Raw genomic sequence first — 20,065 nt, forward strand, 5'->3', positions numbered from 1 at the left:
AACATTTCTGGTTATTACTTAATGCTTATGTACGTACACATAGAAATAAGATGTAAACTAGTACCAAGTGCAGCAGCCGTCAGTTAAAACCCTATACATATATTTATATACATATACGTATATATGTATATGTAGGTATTAATATAACGATTTAAACAGAAAATAAAAGCTCATACTTTATTTTATAAATTTCCCAACTTCATTTTTAACATTAACAGAAAGCTTTTTCTTAAATACGATTGCAAATCAGAATATAATGTGTATGTGTTTTTCTGTTAAAGGACATTTATTGACATTGATTAAGCTTAAATGGTTGATCCAACTGCTCTTAAATGTGAAGCGCGTTTCGATATTAGACCTGGCAAATGGTTTTAAAGTAGTTAAGTAATTAGCTAGTTTTGAGAGCACCTTACTCCCTTATTTCACATAACTGCAACCGCAAGATTTAATTCAAAGAGTTGAAAGACACATACATAAAGCAGACTGACACAAATTAAACTAAATTCTACTTAAATAAACAATATTACAATATATTACATAATTATAATCACACGTTTGCTGTTCCAACCTTGTAAAGACCACCAATTTACAAAATTAATTGATTAATTAATTAAAATTAATACCTGGAATTAAGAGCGAAATTCGCTTACTTACTATATATGTACGTGTATCTATAACTCAGTTGACTCATACTTGTGCGGTGATACATGTGTTGCACAGAACAGCCAGTGTTAAGAACAAATTTAAAACCCTTCAATCTGCTCTCAAATTTGTGACAATTTGGGAATCATCTCATCACAGTTATAAATTAAATTTTGTTTTCCGCTTTAATAATAAAATCTTTCAACAAAGTTTTGATGCATATTAATCCTTCACTATCGCCAGTGATAATTATGGTTATGACAAAGTTCAGAACTGCTTAGTCAAAATAATACTACAATTTTAGTTTATTCCAAGTAGAACGGGAGGTATCAAGATTATAATATAAAATATATATATAATACATACATTTATATATGTATGATACAAATTTTAAATTCTTTGAGAAATAAATAATCGGGAACGAGCATAATTTAGAGTTAGAATTACATTTGAAATTCCATTATTTAGGGATTTTTAACGATCACACGTGCCATAGCGTATTAATATGTATAGTACATTATTCACATACAATTTTATGTACATATATTAATTGTTTGTTTTCATTATAATTTCCTTCTTCCTCCGCTGTACTTTTTATTACATATTAACGAACAGCAGATAAATACCCATTATTCTAATCTTAGGCATCTCCACCTCCGTTTCCTCCGCGCGTTGTGCTGCAACTACGCATCGTTGTTCCACCATATTTATTGTGGTGCAAGTGTTCGTCGCTGCGAGGTGTCATGCCATCGGAGCTCATTTGGAAATCATCATCATCCTCTTCGAAAACGGGCTTGCTAATTTTCATAGCGTCTTCTAAGCGATAACTGTTACTTTTGGGCAACGGTTGATCGTCACATTTTAGTTCACTCATTTGTATTTGGGTACAAAAGCGTTGAATGTGCTCCAAAACTTCACGCATACCCATCTCAGATGACTTTTGGCTCATGCTACGCTCCTCTGAAGAGGTTTTGTGTGGTTCCGAAGGAGGTGTTTTAATTGTGCTGCGACATGAACATGAGTTTTGTGCCTTTTCACATTCATTGACCGATGTACTTTGCTTCGATCCGCTACCTCGCTTCTCGGTATGATTTGATGGCGGAGTTGGTGCAGCAGTTGATTGGGTGTTTGAAGTAGATGCCAACATCGTATGGTGTTGGTAAAACATTTTGTCATACTCTGATTTCATGCAGAGATAGCGGAAATGGCGTGAGTTCTCCTCCCCGTAGTGCACAACCTCTGTCGGATTAATAGTATAATCAATTTTTTTGAAGTGATTTTGACACAAAACTTACTGTTATTCAAATCAGCCTGAAGTTTATTTAACATTGAGTTTGTGGATTTAAGTTCAGCAGAAAATCGATCGACTTTTGCTGATAATTCACGAAAATTACGGTTGAGTAAATCAGAGATGGATTTCTATGGAAAAAACCAATTGTAAGATGAAATTTATGCGCTCATTGAATTCGCTAAAACTTACTCCAATAGCGTTTTCAACAGTTTGACGAATGAGTTCAAAAAACTCTTCGGTATCATCATCCTTATCATCGTCATGGTTGGCGTGATGGTGACGATGGTGATTAGAATGCTCCTGAACGCGTAGATCTTTTTGCGCGGTACTATCCGCAAAGCTTGTATAGTTCTTGTTATCGTATATATTAGGCGCATTGTATATCGCCGATGGGTGACCATAGTTGCTTTTTTCTGTGCGGGCAGTCTTAGCTTTGTTACTGCTACTATGCTCTTTTTTACCATCATCGAGATTCAGTACCTTCTCGTCCTTACCAAAATATTTGTCTTGTTTGACGCTATTAGTTACCGGACGTGCACTTTTGCGACGACCTGTCGTCATACTGCTAACTCCCATTGTATTGCCGTTACTATTGACGGTTGCCGAGTTGCCAGATGTTGCTTGACAGCTGGTATTGTAAGGAGTATTGGAAGTGATAATGTATCCTCCGTACTCTCCGCGATCGCGTAAGTTCTTTGGCATGTTATTGTTTGCTTGAGATTTAATTGTGTTTGTTTCAAATTTTGACGCATACAGCTCTTCGACAGATTTCCGTGGCCGTTGTCTTACCATTTTATTGAAGGAGTTCCGAATAAATACCTCTTAAAAATATACGAATACTGTTATTTGTGATCTGATCTTGCGATTCTTCAGCTAGGGAAAGACCATAGAATTGTGCGATGCCGAAATGATTTTGTAGCTGACCTGATCACTTGATTACAAGGATATGGTGTGTAACAAAGAAGGAGATAAATGTTAGTAGCAAATTATTTCTCTGAGACTATTTAACAATTTTTTTTTCTTTTTTGACGAAAATGTCAGTTTACGTTTCCTTGAAATGTGTCTGAAAAATAAAAAAATAAACTGCAGTAGAGAATTCAAAGTATACACCAGATAGCGCTAGATAAGTCTTTATATGTAGACAATGTCTACTAGACATATGTATATAATACCGTTGTAAAGGAACTGGACGTGGTTATTATCCGATTTTAACCATTTTTACAGTGTATGAAGGCGTAGAAGGCTTCTTCTCACCAAGTTTGGTTGTGTCTGTGACGTTTACTATTATGATCTGTAGCAACATTTTGGAAAAGCATAAAAATCAATGAAAGTGTTAAGTGTTTACGATTTACGATTAATAATAGTCAACGAAAATAGCAATTCTTTAAACATCTTTATTCAAAAAAATTTAAACAATTTAATAGCTAACAATGTCCTGGAATTTAACCCTTTGCTAGTATTATGTGACATAAATATCAACCTGGTAAACCATTGGGCTGTCAATTATGACGAGCTAATCACTGGCATGATTACGAATTTCTCTATCACCAAATGTAGAATGTCTATGAAGCAACACATGCATACACATGTTACATCTTCATTTAGATAAATTTAAAAGATAATGAGAGCTTCTACCAAACGGGACAGGAAAAGTAAAACTGTTAAAAACTGTTCTTATATATTTGGAGTCTATTTTAAAATGTTAATTGTAAGAATGAATCCTAAATGGATGATCGGTATCTTTTAATAAATTATTTATATGTGTTTTTTGTTTTGTATTTACACTGAGTTGAATTTTTCCAGTTTTTATACATAAATGCAAATTCAGAACTATTTTTTAATCTTATTCTTACCCTTAGCACTTAGTGTAATGATCACCTTAGCTGCAGCATTCACAAGAATTAGATGACTTTTGCCTTCCTTGCTTATAAGTATTTATTCTTGTTATTTTTCTATAATGTGTAAAGTGAAGGTATGTTCGCTTCGAAAGTAGACATATCATTTTTTGAAGTCTTTTATAGTAAGTCATTGTATTATTTACATAGAAACTTCACCCCTACCACAATACATATGTACATACATATAGCACCCAATGGTCTTATGTTACAGAGGCCAGTGCACTTTTGCTCCAGAGACAATGTAAATACATTATGAACATATGTACGTATGTATGAATTTATATTCTTAACGATATCACCGTGACAACAGAAAGCGATGCCAAACATTGTTATGTTGCACGAGAGATATATAGTAGCTTTTCTACATATGTATGTATGTATACGGTGATACATATGTATGTATGTATATTCACAAAATCATAACGACAAATTTTGTCTCAATAGGCTCACTGCTTATGCAATAATTTAACTGTGCGCATATAACTATTATTGCTACAAGTATTTATTGGTCTTTTAAAACAATTAAAACCGACCTTAACGATAAGGGAGCATGCGCTGTATGCCATGTTCACTCTTTTTAGTTGAGCTTAAATTTGGTGAAGCGTTAAGTCTGTCTCACTCAAATACTACAAATTAACTGGCAAACGCAGGGCAATGTAACAATGAAAACAAGCCGTACAACAGTTAAAATTCCACTCCAGGTAAAAAGGTACCAAAAAGCGGAACCGCTTGCTTGTCGCGAAAACAGTGAAGGTAATTACTGGTGTTTACATTAACCGGTCAATATTCTAGGCAAATGGAAATATAGACCTAGTGAATTTTCTGATTTGCGTTAGTCTAAATATTCAAAGTGAGCCACCAATACCAACATTCACGAAACTTATTATGACTAGTATTACCTATTGATTTTTAAATGGAACCATAGGCGTGTGCCCTAAAATAAATCAAATTTGATAGAAAAATTATTAATGAAAAACAAAGTGATGTACGTTAACTATTTTACTTTCGTATGCAGATACTAGCGAACGTAAATACATATGTATGTACATACATATCTCAGTTACACTTGTAATATATACAGCTGCAAGAGTTAATAAGGCACACAAATTATTTACAATGCTAATTAGAATAAACAAAAATTAATTTTCAAAATTGATCAAGTAACTACAAATGTGCTGTGATATTTGTATGAAATAGTAACACATCAACATTTTTATACGAGATTTATTAAAGATATTAAGTGATTTTCACCTTTCGTCGGCGCGTGCATTATTTCATAAATTGGCATTACATACTTACATGCATACATATATAGTATGTGCGAAATTATTACTAAATGCAAAGCAACAAGGCATTGCATACATATTCAAATATGCTCCCTCAGAAATGATATTTTTGTGCAATATACATACATAGGGAGAAATATTGTAAATAAGTATGTAAAAAACAAAAGCTTTTCTACACGGTTATGTAAATTTACCTATACAGGTATGTACCTGTAAATATTCGTATTTTTCAAACTTGCAGTTGTGATCAGAAATCAACCCTTCGAAGGTAATACCAATTCCGTGCATGATTGAACGGGTTAAAGTGCGCACACAGTTTGTATGTACATACATATACATATGTATGTATGAATATTTGTTTACAAATTTACGGAAATGTGCGTTTACATCATTACCGACTATAACAACTAATTATTCCGAGCGGTTAAATAATGTTAAAGGACTAACTTATTTTGGTGGGAGGTTAATCAATGCCATAAGCAATTTGATGAGTACTTGCAAAAAAAGGACTCTAGGTCATAACATAAAGAACTTTGGTTTGGAACTGTGGTAATATCAACTCTGTTTTTAATATAAAAGTAAATTATGGGTTCTCCCCCTTATATGTACTCGGGGAAAATTACAAAAAATGCAGTTTTGGTTCAATCAGAAGTAATTGTTTGACAAAACTTTTGGAAATCAAAAATATATTAAAGATTCTACGTCAAGAAAAAGTCACAAGAAGCCTTATCCTATAAGACAATATTAAAAAAAGGCTTTCTTTTAGTGTATAGTATATCAGAGTATTTTCACTCGTACATTAAATCATTGATCGTAAATCATTGTGCTAGTCAGCTACAGAATTATATAAATATAAAAAACAAACTTATGTAAGAATATCGAAAAAATATATTTTTTACATATGCACATACTAGATAATATCATTCAAAACTAGTTTTTATGTACTTTATAAACTGGCACAAATAGTAGTTGGTATACGGACCCTGTAGGAAATATAAGGCTTTTAACCGCATAGATGCAAGTGCATAGATAAGGAGAATTGACAATTGTGTTTTGGTCAAATTAGGTCGAAATGTTTCGATGTTCTTTTCCTGTGGGTACTGGTATCCAATTGCTGCAAGCCTAATGCGATTACAGTGAAAACTAAACTTGGAAAATAGAATAGGAAACAAATAACCTACAGAACACCTTTATATGTGCTTATAATTATGTATGTACATGTGTGTATACAAAAATGTATGTATTTATTCCAAAAAATATTCAGTTAGATTTGCCAGGAGAAAAACAATACCGCGAAAGAAAAGATGGAAGGAAAAATGTAAAACCGTCAGAACTATTTGTATAACTTAGTTAGAAGCGGCCTACATAAACATATTACTATTACTATTAGTAAAATTGATTTATTCAGTATTTTTCACTGTTATCTTATATTACTAGTAGACTGCATTTGAATAAGAAGTAAAATAAATGAACTGAAATTGCTGAGATAAAAAGATATGTTTTGCAGAATAAGTGGTAAGTGTCATCAAATTTTTGTCGCTAATTAACGTCTTTTGAAACTTACACAATTTATTTTCAGTATTAATGTTGACCCTCACTGTGGCCAATATTTGCATTTTTTATTCAGTATGCGTTTCCGCGCAAGGAGCTACTGATTTGCTGAAAATTACAAAACCAACGCCGAGAATTATTTCAAAAGGATCGTCAGTAAGAGCAACAGTTCCAAGTACTCTACAAGCGACTGGTTCGTCTACTACAGAGGCAAATCCAGCGACATCTGTAGTACCTGAAATTTGCATACATGGTGTAAAAATTTACTCAACCGACAAGCATGAAACCCATAATATACAATACGAACGAGATTTCGTGCAAGTCCGTGAAGGTGATGCTATGCTCAGCATATTGACGGCAGATGTTGCTTCACCTCTTTTTGTAATTGATCGGATCAACAGAGCAAATCTCTTGGACGCAGACTTTGAAATTGGGAAGTAAATTGGATATTTGCTTTTATCTAGCTACATATACATATGTATATATTGTTTACGTTTTTTATTTAACTATACAGGAGTTCGTGCTATATTGATCGAAGATGAATCTTTTGCTGAAAACTTACTTATGCAAGAGGTACAATATCTTCAGCAGTGCATTGCTCATGCTATTGGTATCTTTGTCGATTATGATTTGTACAAGAATTCCGAGCAATTCATCAAAGATCTAGAGTACAACATTTGGCCCATACTTCCACCTCGTATGTATGTACTGCCAAAAGTAGCACATCTGTTACACCAAATGCCTTGGGCGGGAAGTATAGCATCTGTAGAAATTGTTACTGAAAATTTAGATACTTATAATGAGTTTATTGAGGCTGTGCGTCACGAACACATGTGCCTTATGCATTTCAAGAGCGACAATAATATTTACATTCTCTTTGGAAATAAGTTGATGAGGCATTTTGAAGATAATAGCACTATTTTTGCAATATCCACTGATCGCACAGATCGTACTTTTCTAACAGGTGTGTATAGTAAAAATTAGAAAACACATTTACGTACATCTATGAGTACATGCATTATTATTTAATTTAAGATCTCCCAGATAAGTCGTATATACTTATGGAAAGTGAAGTAGATCCTGATAAAATTGAGGAAAATTCCACAATGCTTGCAACAGAGGAGACTTTAAGGGACAATTTGATTCAACCGTCGAGGGTTTTTGCTTTCGCTCGGCCCATGCTGGAAATCGTCCGTTGGCTAAAGGGATCATTAATGCGTAACTGTAAGCGGGAACAAAACATGTTTGTACTTGAGTCTTGCTTAAACTTCCTAAATTTTATTGGTGATTGGCAAACACCTGAGAATCGTCAATATTACGAACCTGTTAAACTTTTGGAGTTATTACACATGCAACGATTTACTTCGTTTTTGAACTTTAAAATGTTTCAAAAACGCAACAAAAACCCTAACGAAAGAGCAACGCCTAGTCAAGATAACGCAGATCTTCAAGAGATTGCTTCTCAAAACTTTATTACTAACATAACTACGTTTTATCATTACAATCAAGCTAATAGCAGTAGCCTAGAGTTAAAACCTAAATTTGGTCAGGTTTTCAACTGTCAGTATAGTGCGGGAGAGAATAGGCGGTATCCATTTTTATTTGATGGAGAGTCAGTGATGTTTTGGAGAATTAAGCCGGATGCATGGGTAGCCACGGGAATGACTGCCGCTATTCTTGGCCTAATAATTACCTTGGCCATATTAGTATTTATTGTTGTTCGAATATCATTGGGTGACGTATTCGAAGGCAATCCCGTTACATCGATCTTATTGCTGCTCTCTATGATTTTGTTATTCACATCTTTTGTACCTTTCTCTTTGGAGTATATCGGTGAACATAAAAACTCGCACGTGACTTTTGAAGATGCCGCCACACTAAACACGCTTTGCGCTGTACGCGTTTTTATTATGACTTTCGCCTATTGCTTGACTTTTTCACTATTACTTTGTCGGGCTGTTATGCTCGCTTCGATAGGTTCAGAGGGCGGGTTTTTGTCTCATGTCAATGGCTATATTCAGGCTGTAATCTGTATTTTCAGTGTACTCGTACAGCTGGGTATGTCAGTTCAATTATTAGTCATTATGCATGTCGCAACGGAGAGTATATCATGTGAAAATATGTACTATGGCCATTGGTTATGGGTTTTGGTTGGATATGATTTCATGTTACTTATGGGCATTGTGGGCTTGGTTCCTTTTATCTATCGCTCACAACGGAATTATCGCGAAGGTATTCTTATTGTTATTGGTGCTGTGCTGACTTTCGCAATTTGGATCGTTTGGATTGGAATGTCACTCTTAGGCGATGAGATGCGAGATGCTGCAATATCTTTAGGCCTACAAGCCACAGGTTGGGCTATTTTGATAGGTGTGCTTATACCGCGAACATTTCTAATAGTACGCGGCATTGAACGTTCGGATATTGCTCAAGCATTGCCTTCGCTCACTTCACTAGCTTTTGCGCAAAATAATCAGTACTCTTCAGAACAGGTAATTGATCATTTCTTTGTAGTATAACCTAAACAATTGTATAATCTACTTATTTCATAGAGCGTTTACGAGTGTGTTAATCCAGCTATGCGAAGTTGTTCGCAAGTGGATATAGCTCAGTCCCCAAGTGAAATCCCAACACTTCCATTACGCGGCGGTGGCCCGCGCAGACAACAATTTTTCGCAAACTTACGCCAGGCTAATGCCAATATTAACCCACAACGGCAACCGCCACGACCACAGAGGGGCAGTCCTACACGTTCAGAGTGCTCTTCTCTGCCCGGTTCACCAGAGAGCAGTAAAATAACTCGGTTTTAAACAGACAAAAGCTCCATGCAATCATATTAACTTACCAAATATACTGTTTGAATCCATTTATTTGTATCTAGTCATTCATTGTCTTTAAAGACTGTTCTTTTTATTATACATATATATACATATATATATATTAAATCGAAAATTTCGAAACATACTACATATATACATTATTAAAAAGAAATAAATGATACTGGCGTACGTATTTTTGTACTCTTGCAACAGGTTGCCACAAAGTGTAATAGTTTTGTTCACCTAAGGTAACACTTAAACTCGAGATAGATATAATGTTTTATATATATATATGCCATTATGAATATTTTGGTATATTTAATATAAGTAACTTTTATCTAACTGGATTTGTTTGAAGCCTGCAGTAAGTACGTATAGTCCTGCCAATTATATAATATACCAAAACATAAAACAGAAATATTTCAATAGTGTTATAATATTCTAAGGTATTAACAAAATATGTTAAGGATTGATTATTACAGTTTCTCTCGATAAAGTTCCGAATTCTAATCTCCATCAGTTTCATTACATAAGTTTTACACATATGGTTATTGTTGTTGTACCATCATTGGTTTTCTGTTTTAATTTTGGCGACTTATGCACATATATTCCGCTCCACTTAGTCTCTTTGTTACATCATTCATATCAAAAATTTGTAATTTACCATAATAATGAATTAAATTAAATTGAAAGGTTTGCTTTCCTACGAAATCACGAGTATCCTTAGTTCAGATTATAGATATTTATCCAACATAAGAAAAGGAGATATTGATGTATGATATGGCAAGAAAATTCAATTTTTGTATATAATCTGGTTATAAAGTGTATTGTCTTGTTGCGGATATATTGCCGTGAACGTTTGAACAATAATATAAGAACTACATATATTTCAATTTTGTCCTGGGCTTCATTCTACTCAGCCTGTTGTTAAATCCGCTACTGTAGCAAAGTAAAATCATGTGTTTAGCATTTAAGTTCAGTATGCATACTTCGACAATTACCCTGAGCACAGTTTAAAATTCGCCGAAATTTATTTCCAAGACTTACTTTTTGCTCAAAAAACCTATATTTACAAACATATTTACCGCTAAATTTATTTACGTCAAAAATATTATTTGGGGATAATATAAGAAATTCTTATCAAACACAAAATGTTCGTATTCACAAAACCAAGTTCTCTCGAAAGATAAAACATACTTATCTCTAAAACGTCTAAAGAACACAGTTAATTCCATGTGTCGTTATTGTCTGTTATTTAGTATTGTTTATAGCAGAATGAAGAATAAAATTACTATTTGCTTAAATACGCTAATAAATTGAATAACTGCCCACAAGACAGTTCTATTCAGTATATTGAGAAAGCTTCTTAACGAAAGATTTTGACTTTTTCGTGAGTTGTTTTCGCTCCAAAAAGCTGAATTATTAAATACAATGAGAAAGCTTCCTTTTGCACGCTTTATATAAATAATAATTAATTTTGTCTGGTAACTCCTGTTCATCTCAGCTATTTTGTGGTTACTGTTATTCGACAAATTTCGTCGAGTTCAGTTTTGAACGCTATCCCGAACAATTAGGATTCAATTACACATTCGCGTAGGTAAAAGTTTTCGGTCGACGATTTTCGATGCATATATGTACATAGTATAAATTAGAAATACACTCAGAACTCAATAATAAAAAACAAAGTACGGTTAAATGATGTGAATTGAATATTTTTGAAGCAAGAATTGGAGAAATATAAATAAATTGTTTGCAAATATGTGTTGAGATTAGTTGCTTAAATCAACGTTATGATAATTGCATGTGTTTGATTTATTTGTTCGATAATAAATATAACTGTAAAATAGTGAACAATTAATTTACAGAAATTTAATTAATTAGTAATAACTGCATAAAACATATTAATTTAGTTTTAGAAAATTGTGAAAAATCATTGCCATTAAATTCGCGTTTTCAAAAGCTTTATTCCATTATCCTCGTGAAATATTTTCTCTCCCTCTCCCGTAGCGAGTGTGGTGCGTGTCCTTATACATATTAGTCACTCTCTGACATTGTATGTAGTTTTGTGTTTCGCGATTCGTTAAGTGGCATAATTCCATAACTAAAAATCCCTGCTCGAAATGTAACTAGATAGAAGAACATCAAGATTATACCAATTAAAGAACGTTTTTCTAATGGGTTATATTTGGTATATCCACAGGAATTGCAAGAACTGCGAAATGCAAAAATGTAATGAATTTAAAAAGGAATAAATCAACAATATTTGGCTTGGGTGAAAGTAACACTTGCTTCTTTTTTAGTATTATCAAAATCTGGATTTGTTACAAACATGAACAGTAATCAAGTAACTATTATTGAAGACATGAGAAATGATATTTTTCAACCAATATCTGCCCACTAACAAACCTCTTTTGGCACACTGAATTCTTACAATATCGATCCAATTCAAATATAATTTTTACGGTGTATTAATCTGAATATGCACCCCAAAAGGTAGGTCAAAGAAATTAGCACAACGACCCCAATGTGGAGCCCTAAATTATGATGCACTTTTCATTTATACAAGTGTTTATGAACAAAGCTTTCATTCATAAAAATTCAAAAAAAGTACTTTTGGAAAGAGGCGGTGAGCTGTCGTCAACTAATTGACAGAATGCCAACTGTTAAAAGCGCATGCCTGCATTATTTTAGAGAGCATTTCTTGTGTTGCTGCTGTTGTTTATATCAACTTAACGAAAGTAACCTTTCACAAACAACATCACATTCACATATGCTTTTCGGTTTTATTCGACAATTATATATGGTATACAATTTTATATTCTCACTGGTGCGAAATTTGTTCCTTCTTTTGCACAGAAATAAGGCGCACATTTCCCAATCCCTAATTGTTCATAAAATTATAAAAGTGTGTATAGTATATATGAACGTAGAAATCGGGGTTTTATGAACAAGCAATTAATCGTTTTGCTTGACAGAATGAGTTAAATGAAAGTACATACAATTTTTCTAAATGCTGACCAGCTGTTTAGCCATTGCTTCAAGCACGAACACCTCGAAGATAGCTGCAAATGATGTGTTCGCCGTCATTAATGCTAATCTAGATGGTAAGAACTGCAGTTTATGATCTTGAAAAAATTGTACTCTTAACGATATAATGACAAACTTTCAGATGAAAATTTTCACACTGAATTTACAAATTCTTTGGAGGCAAACACAAATACATTTCAAAGAGTATCGATGACGAAGCAATTAGCTACCAGTTCACCTACAACAAATGGTGATCGAAATGCCAGTAACTTTGTTTTAGCCCCTTTGGCCCCACTAGCTAATAATGATGCATCACTGCGGGGTAAAACCGATTCGACTGGCACTGAGGCGGATATTTGTAATACTGCAAAAGTGTTGCAAAAAAATAACAGTAATTATTTAACTTTATTGCCAAAGTCACAAGCTGCAAATAGCTTGGCCTCAATCAATTCAGCAAATGATGAAGCTTCTTTAAGAAAGACAGTGGATGATACTAATGGTCGTTCAGCGGCGCTGGAACGTGCCTACGTTCATGACGTTTATGAGAATTGTGATGAACCATCCGGCGCTATTCGACCACGAATAGCACAATTTCTAAATAATTTAGATCCTGGTGCCGTGGTGTGTGATGTCGGCTGCGGTAATGGTCGTTATCTTGCTCATGGAAATCGTTCTATTTGTACAGTTGGAGTAGATCGTTGTTATCGATTGAGCAAAGTGGCACGTGAAAAAGGAGGAGAGGTTTGTATTTCTTTTGTGGAGTCAAGCAGTTTTGATATAGCATTATAATTTATTTAAGGTTATAATGTGCGATAATTTGGAGCTACCATTTAGAGATAATTCATTTGATGCAGTTCTTTCGTTGGCTGTTGTTCATCATTTTGCTACCACTGAGCGTCGAGTAAACGCTCTCCGGGAGCTGGCACGTGTTTTGCGCATTGGTGGTCGTGTCATTATAACGGTATGGGCACTTGAACAGAGACACCGTCGTTTTGAGTCACAAGATGTTCTCATTCCATGGCAGCCTCCCAAAATTCGTAATATGAGCTGTTCGGATGAAGAGGATGATGAAAGCTTCTTACCACCTTACCATGCTTACACGGAGGACTCAACAAACTCAAGTCGTTCCGCTGGTGATGGCGATAGCTCAAGTTTATCCTCATCATCGCCTGGTGAATCCTGCTACAGTTTTGTGCGCCGTGCTATTCAAGTAAGGTTCATAACCTTTACCATGTTTATGCTTCAACTTTAATCGGTTTTACTCTACAAGAGTAAATAGTTATATTTTTGGCATAAAATTAGCAAAACGGGAGCACTGCGTGAATCAGTTTCTAAAATAACCTGACTTGACGTTCAACTTAACTTAAAGCCGATTATGCACTGGAGTTAACACGTCTACCTATGTAAAGTAAATTTTTATCTGACTAGACCATTTAACTCATGGGTTAAACTTACCCGTGTAAAATATAACCGAGTAGAAGAAGTATAAACGTAGTAATAGTAAGAGTAAAAAGAAAAAGTAAAAAATTGTCATTTCTTTTCAGAAACTTGCTGCTGGTCGCAAGCATCCTTGGTTTTTGGACTCGTGGGCATCGAAAGAAACCAAAAATGATAGTAGTCTTGACTTCGAAGATGTTAAAGACTTACCAATCGAACTTCGACGACTTGAAGACTTCGAAGATTTTTACGATCCTCCACTTTCTGCAGGATTGAAGTCTCGTAGCCTTGGTAGCATCCTAAATCCACCTCCTCGCCAAATTGTGCGTTCGCGATCCAGTGTACCTAGCTTGGGCGGTACTCTCTTTCATTTGGATATGAGTTACAAATCTGGAATACCTGCATCAACCCATTCAATGCAAAACAGTCAACATTTCCATACCAAGGATTTAAGTGTAGCACCAGTTATTGTCACCAAAACCAATGTATCTCCCACAAAATCCATGAATGCAGTAATTTTGAAAAATATAAATAACAGCACTCCACTAGGTCGACGCCCAAAGCTGATAAAACAAAAACAATCATTTTGTGATGAAGAATGCCAACTGCCAGAAAATTCTTTTCATATAAAAAGTACATATAATAATCATAGTGCCAGTAATAGTTTGTATTTACGTAATCGCTGCTACTTCAACGGCAATAATATTAACGTTAACTCACAAACTCTAGGAAAAATGCCTGTTATTGATAATTTGCACCATCAATCTCCCCTTACCGCCCGCCAAATGATGCAAGCAAGTATCTTTTTACGCAAACAAAGTTCATTGAATGAAGAACTTATGGCCGTTAACCGATTGCGTGAAAAAGAGGGAGTTCGGAAACGCATTCAAAAACAGACGTCGTTAAATGAAGCATTTCTCTGTCAATCAACTACGCTTTCTAAAAAATTTCATATCATCAGAGAGAACTTCACCAAGAAAGTGAAAACTTCAACAGGTAGCTTTGAGCGGGTCACAAAAACAGGATTAAACAAATTAGTACAGAACTTTTCGTCTTATATATCACCAGGCACAATTAATTCCGATCTGACGGAAAAAGTAATCAGCGAGAGTCAAGAAAACAGTGCCGAACAGTCACATTCAAACGTTCCAAAATGCAATAAATATCACCATCATCATCATTATCAGTATGCTCAACACCAGCAATCATTAAATCTCCAAAATTACCAATGTCAATCACGTACCTTCATAAACACCCACGAAACAGGTTCACAGGCATCACATTATCAAAAACAATTGTCGGTCGGTAGTGTAGTCAACAAATATGCTGGTCCAGTCACATATTGCAACAATGCAGAGTGTTCTAACTCGGGCTGTTATTGCAGTACATACCACTATGTGGGTTGTAATACCTTTTCCACTACTAACGATGGTTTTGAAAATATGGATGGGGAGTCACGTCGACACTCTAAAGAGTCCGGTTCAGATTCTTCTAAGGACAGCAGCTTGCAGTCGGATACAAGTATTGAGTCTGAAGATAGTTTTGCCTCAGTTATTTTCATACCGAAGCCAGAACAGCAACAGCAGCAACTTAACTATCATCAAAGTTCAAATTCGAGTTCAAGTAATTCGTCGTCCAGTAACGGTGGAGGGGGATGTCGCACTTACGGAAGTTGTTGCCAACACAAAAATGACACGTGTAAAATTCAAAACAATGACAATACCGCGAACTGTTTAACATGTCTAAAGCATCTGCAACAGCCGCATCATCAAAGATTGTCCTCCGTACCCACTTCACCTATGATTTTGCCATGTCCCCCAACACCAGCGCACTCTCCTGCTGCTATACAAGCTGTAATAACATCGCCTCCAAGGACAGTTGCAACTGTGACGGCAGCTATGGCAATGCTTACTCTACCTTCAGACAATAAAAATGGAAACTTAGATGATAATTCAACGGCATTCTCCAAAATTAATATGAAAAATATTAAGGATCGATTCGATTTTGATGAGGATCTTATCAAACAACACGAAAAGGATACAGCTCAACATCAGCAGGAAGATATGGAATGTAAAATAACACGGCATATTGTAAAGAACTTACCTCCTATACCTAAATTTCGCAAACAATCTTTACAACCAATACGTCAAAGTTTTCCAATCGTACGACGGTCATCTGCAACATCCAGTTCATCTATACCAAATATGCCCAAATTAATGTCTCTAGAACTTTTCAATCCGGCTACTGACGATCTAGACAGCGATTCGAGCGAGGCATCCACTCCAAACTCAATTGATAGTGTTATTAGTACTGGAAAATCGAATTCTACGACAACGACCATAGAGCAAAGTGAAAATATGAAATCGTCTCCTAATTTTGAACAAGATGGGAGCGATGGTTTACTTTTTGAGCGTACTGTTAAGACAAAAAAACAACAATATCAAGAAGAACAACTGAAAACCAATAACGATATTCCACATAACATATTTTTAAATGAAGAAGACAGTTGTCCTAAACCACCGAACAAAGGCAACATTAACCTAAGTTCGAATTCTCTACAAAGGAAAGAACAAGATTTTGTTGGGTTTGCTGAACAGCTCAATATACAGTTGATGCGAAAAATTGAGGACAAAAACGATGTTGATGAATGCGTAAGTTTAGAAATCACGAGCGAATGTGGGGATCCTTCAGATGCACACATTAATGTAAATAAGAAGCGCAGCAATGAATTGCGAGATTTGTCAGCAATTCGTGAGGAACTTCGAGAACGACGTTTAATGCTCGCAAATCTTTCTACGCAGCCAAGCTTACAACAATCGCCCACTTCTTCTACATCGTCTTTATCTTCACAGACACGCAGTTTTACTATTCATGAGGAAAACGAAGAAGAAAGTGATGAACGAAGTTACTCTCTGCAACTCTATGAAAACTGTAAAATATCCAAAATTAATTATAAACGTAATCGCCCATATAATTTGAATCCAGAAACCGCTTATCTGTTGCAAGACGAAGGTGATATCTTTGATGAAGAAGAAGAAAATGAGCTTGGCCACTTGTTTAAACATCATCACTCGATTGGTCAAGAAACTCAGTATCAAGCCAAAGATGAGGTCCAAATATATCCTAAAGCCATAGAAAGGGCTCCCAGATGTGATACTATAGAATTGGAAGTGGCAGCTGAGAAGGAAGGCTATTTCGAAATTAAAGATCAACATGAAAACAAAGAAACTCAAAAATCTCTCCAAAATCGACAATCAACAGAATCATGGGGCAATTCTAATAGTTCTGCCGGTTCGCTTGAGAGTCCTTCTCAAGGAGGATCGACAACACACCACCGTTATTATCATGTTTTTCGCGAGGGAGAGCTTGATGCATTAATCAACCACCATGTAGCTAGTCTGCATATAGTCTCCTCATACTATGAACGATCTAGTTGGTGTGTAGTTGCTGAAAAAGTTCAGGTCTGGACTATATAAATAACATCTAAAACTTCATATAAAATGAAAATAGAAAAGAATAGTAAATAACCGCGGGCCAACTAGTAATAGCCTTTGAAAATTCCGCCTCTTTACTCGTGCATAAATTTTATGTGTATATGTGCAAACGGAATTGCTAGTGTGTTCACACGTTCTAGTTCTAATTCAGCATAGATTCTAATGCTTAATAAGTATATCTCGAATATGCATACACATAAACTCCTGAGCTTACATCGAACGAAATAGTCGCAACGAATATTTATATTTAATAAGTAGATATTCATAGCTCATCGCTTAACATATTCTCATCATAAATATGGAAGTACATATTTATGTAAATACTGGTGCTTAAGTTTATTTTGGTATTAACGAATTCATAGATATTTTACGTTTAATTCGAGCGCAGCTTTTCATTAAAGCAATGATTAATTATTAAGCTAGTGAGCAAATTCTTAACGAATATGAAATTGTAAATACATGTTTCGTAACACCACTAGCTACTACTAGATAAAATATAGAAAGATGTAGAAAGTGCAACTTTTTATGAAAGCCTCTATTTATAATTGTACATAAATTTACCTGATACTATAAGATTATTTTTAACTAGGCGTGATTATTTTTCACAATCATTTGCAATACGAGTCCATAGTTAATTTTGATTACTTCGCTGTAGTTTTTCATCCAATGCATGGCGTTGTGTCTATCACTTTGTCCATATTATAAAGAAAAAGTAACAGTGTTACCAACATTGGAATTTAAAGCGCACGATCATTTATAAAATACCGTTTTCGTAAGAGTTTTAACTTGTTTTTATTAAAAGTAAAAAAAAAAAACAAATTATAATATATTCAAAATAACACAAACAAAACTTTATTGCTCATAACAACTGGAAAAGCTTTAACTCTTACAACAATAGTACTTAAAAATAATACTTTTTTTTAAATATTTGTAGTCTCTGATTCTTCTCTGCATAATATATAAATTGGCTCACCATTTTCAACCAATTTTCATAAAGTTACAAGTTATATTTCTAATTTCGTTGAAAGGGTTTACCCTCGTTGGAAAAAAAAATGTTGTGCAAACCTTTTTATGGTGATACAGGGTATTCAAGTTTTGTTCATCTAACGATTGTTTGCAAGACCAACGACTAATTGAGACACATTTAGAGTTGTAATATATATAAACGATGTCGGATGTTCCGACCATTTTGGGTCCAATGTAGATATCAGCCAAACTTGTTGAGAGCTACTTTCTTTAGATCATTTTCATACACTGTGAAAATGGATAAGTGAAAGGAGATAATCACGTCTACTCCTCATACGTTTATGTGGAAAACTATTAAAAGTGCGACAGCTTACTAACTAAATACGTTGATCACATCCATGACACACAAGGGCCTCATAGCACCCGTTGCCAAATTGGAAAAGTAATTGACCAGTTTTGTGTACATTCAAGTATAATGCCATCTCACGTCAAAGAATAATAATCGGACAATAACTTTCAAATCACCCGATACTGAATTTGTGGGCAACAATGCTTAAGGCTCCCGAAAATTTCGGTCAAACTGTAAGATATGTTATTGACATACAGAGCGAACTTATTTCCGATAACAATGTGATCTAGTCCTCATATACTTAACATAAAGATTTTACAACTTCCGGTTAACATTAAACCGTCAATATCGGCGAATATGTAAGTTATCGAATATATCTACATATGTATTATTGTGTATTTCAAAAATTTGTGAAATTATTCAACGAATTGCCCAAGCTCCCACATATTCGTTATTCTGGCATATTTATGCCGAATATGTCGGTTAGTGTTTGAGTTACATTCATAAAAATAATATATATTTTCCCGCTTTCTGACCACGTAAATTGCAAGAGTTTAAAATGTTCGGTTAAACCCGAATTTATAAATGGATACTAATAGGATGAATGGTGTGGCGTTAAAAAAAAAAACAAAATTGGATATTCATAAGTAAGATGGTGGTTTAAAAAAGGAGTAAATCTGATGCTCAAAACACTAATTTGGCAACTTTTATCCATAGAGTATGTGACTCAATATGTTTGGTGTGTTCTTTAGAGTGACATAGTTAGTCGATTATATTATGTATGCTGATCTTATAGAATAATATGTAAATCCGAATGTTGTTGCGTGTAGTGATATTTATTTCGAACCAATAAACGTATTACTTAAAATTCTTTAGAATTATAATAATTAGTCTTTTAGTATTTAAATATTAAGATAAACGTATAATCATAAATAAAATTGATTTAATAGAAAAGAGTGTAAAAAATTTAGAAATAGTACGATGATACATAAATTACAACACTACATTTTGATTAAAACATTAAAACCATGTACTCAAAAACTGAATATATGTTATCTAAAACTTTTCCGAATAAATTCCTTCTTAAATGAAGTGTTTGTTCTTTGTTTTGAAATAGATTTTTTACTATGTGATCTAGCGATTATTCTACCTTTCATTGAAAGTCTTAGAGATGATCTGCGGTTGTTGCAAAAATTTGTTTTTTTTTTTCATTTTACTTGTGACAAACGTGGATAACAGGTTACTTAAGATAAAAAGCACCTGTGGTGGGAATATCTAGTGACACCTTCATAACTGTTTAAAAGT

At 34.4% G+C, this 20,065-nt stretch overlaps 3 protein-coding genes across 15 annotated transcripts; 2 read left to right on the forward strand and 1 right to left on the reverse strand.

Moving 5' to 3' along the window:
* Positions 1-150: 150 nt before the first annotated feature.
* Positions 151-10,851, reverse strand: LOC126767729 (uncharacterized). 5 transcript variants are annotated; one of them, XM_050485295.1, is made up of 5 exons: positions 10,685-10,851; positions 3,106-3,224; positions 2,123-2,996; positions 1,938-2,061; positions 151-1,881 (listed from the first exon to the last, which is right to left on the reverse strand). In XM_050485295.1, the coding sequence occupies exons 3-5, from the start codon at positions 2,723-2,725 to the stop codon at positions 1,283-1,285; spliced, it is 1,326 nt and encodes a 441-aa protein (XP_050341252.1). In that variant the 5' UTR covers positions 2,726-2,996; positions 3,106-3,224; positions 10,685-10,851; the 3' UTR covers positions 151-1,282. The 5 variants fall into 5 exon arrangements, with proteins under 5 accessions (XP_050341252.1, XP_050341253.1, XP_050341250.1 ...); XM_050485296.1 differs by lacking the exon at positions 10,685-10,851 and adding an exon at positions 4,365-4,523; XM_050485293.1 differs by lacking the exon at positions 10,685-10,851 and adding an exon at positions 3,787-4,423.
* LOC126767733 (protein bride of sevenless) lies at positions 4,488-9,676 on the forward strand. Its single transcript, XM_050485305.1, has 6 exons — positions 4,488-4,584; positions 6,558-6,632; positions 6,697-7,099; positions 7,181-7,632; positions 7,704-9,160; positions 9,221-9,676. Exons 2-6 carry the CDS (start codon positions 6,614-6,616, stop codon positions 9,476-9,478), a joined length of 2,589 nt encoding a protein of 862 aa, XP_050341262.1. The 5' UTR covers positions 4,488-4,584; positions 6,558-6,613; the 3' UTR covers positions 9,479-9,676.
* Positions 10,852-10,974: 123 nt separating the features above from the next.
* Positions 10,975-19,874, forward strand: LOC126767723 (uncharacterized). Of its 9 annotated transcripts, none has more exons than XM_050485281.1 (5): positions 10,975-11,080; positions 12,509-12,591; positions 12,657-13,255; positions 13,314-13,724; positions 14,059-19,874. In XM_050485281.1, the coding sequence occupies exons 3-5, from the start codon at positions 12,725-12,727 to the stop codon at positions 17,425-17,427; spliced, it is 4,311 nt and encodes a 1,436-aa protein (XP_050341238.1). In that variant the 5' UTR covers positions 10,975-11,080; positions 12,509-12,591; positions 12,657-12,724; the 3' UTR covers positions 17,428-19,874. The 9 variants fall into 9 exon arrangements, with proteins under 9 accessions (XP_050341238.1, XP_050341229.1, XP_050341231.1 ...); XM_050485272.1 differs by having other exon boundaries at positions 10,992-11,980; positions 12,344-12,591; XM_050485274.1 differs by having other exon boundaries at positions 10,992-11,980; positions 12,403-12,591.
* The last annotated feature ends 191 nt before the right edge of the window (positions 19,875-20,065 follow it).

Source organism: Bactrocera neohumeralis, chromosome 2 (assembly GCF_024586455.1).
Source record: "Bactrocera neohumeralis isolate Rockhampton chromosome 2, APGP_CSIRO_Bneo_wtdbg2-racon-allhic-juicebox.fasta_v2, whole genome shotgun sequence".
NCBI lineage: Eukaryota > Metazoa > Arthropoda > Insecta > Diptera > Tephritidae > Bactrocera > Bactrocera neohumeralis.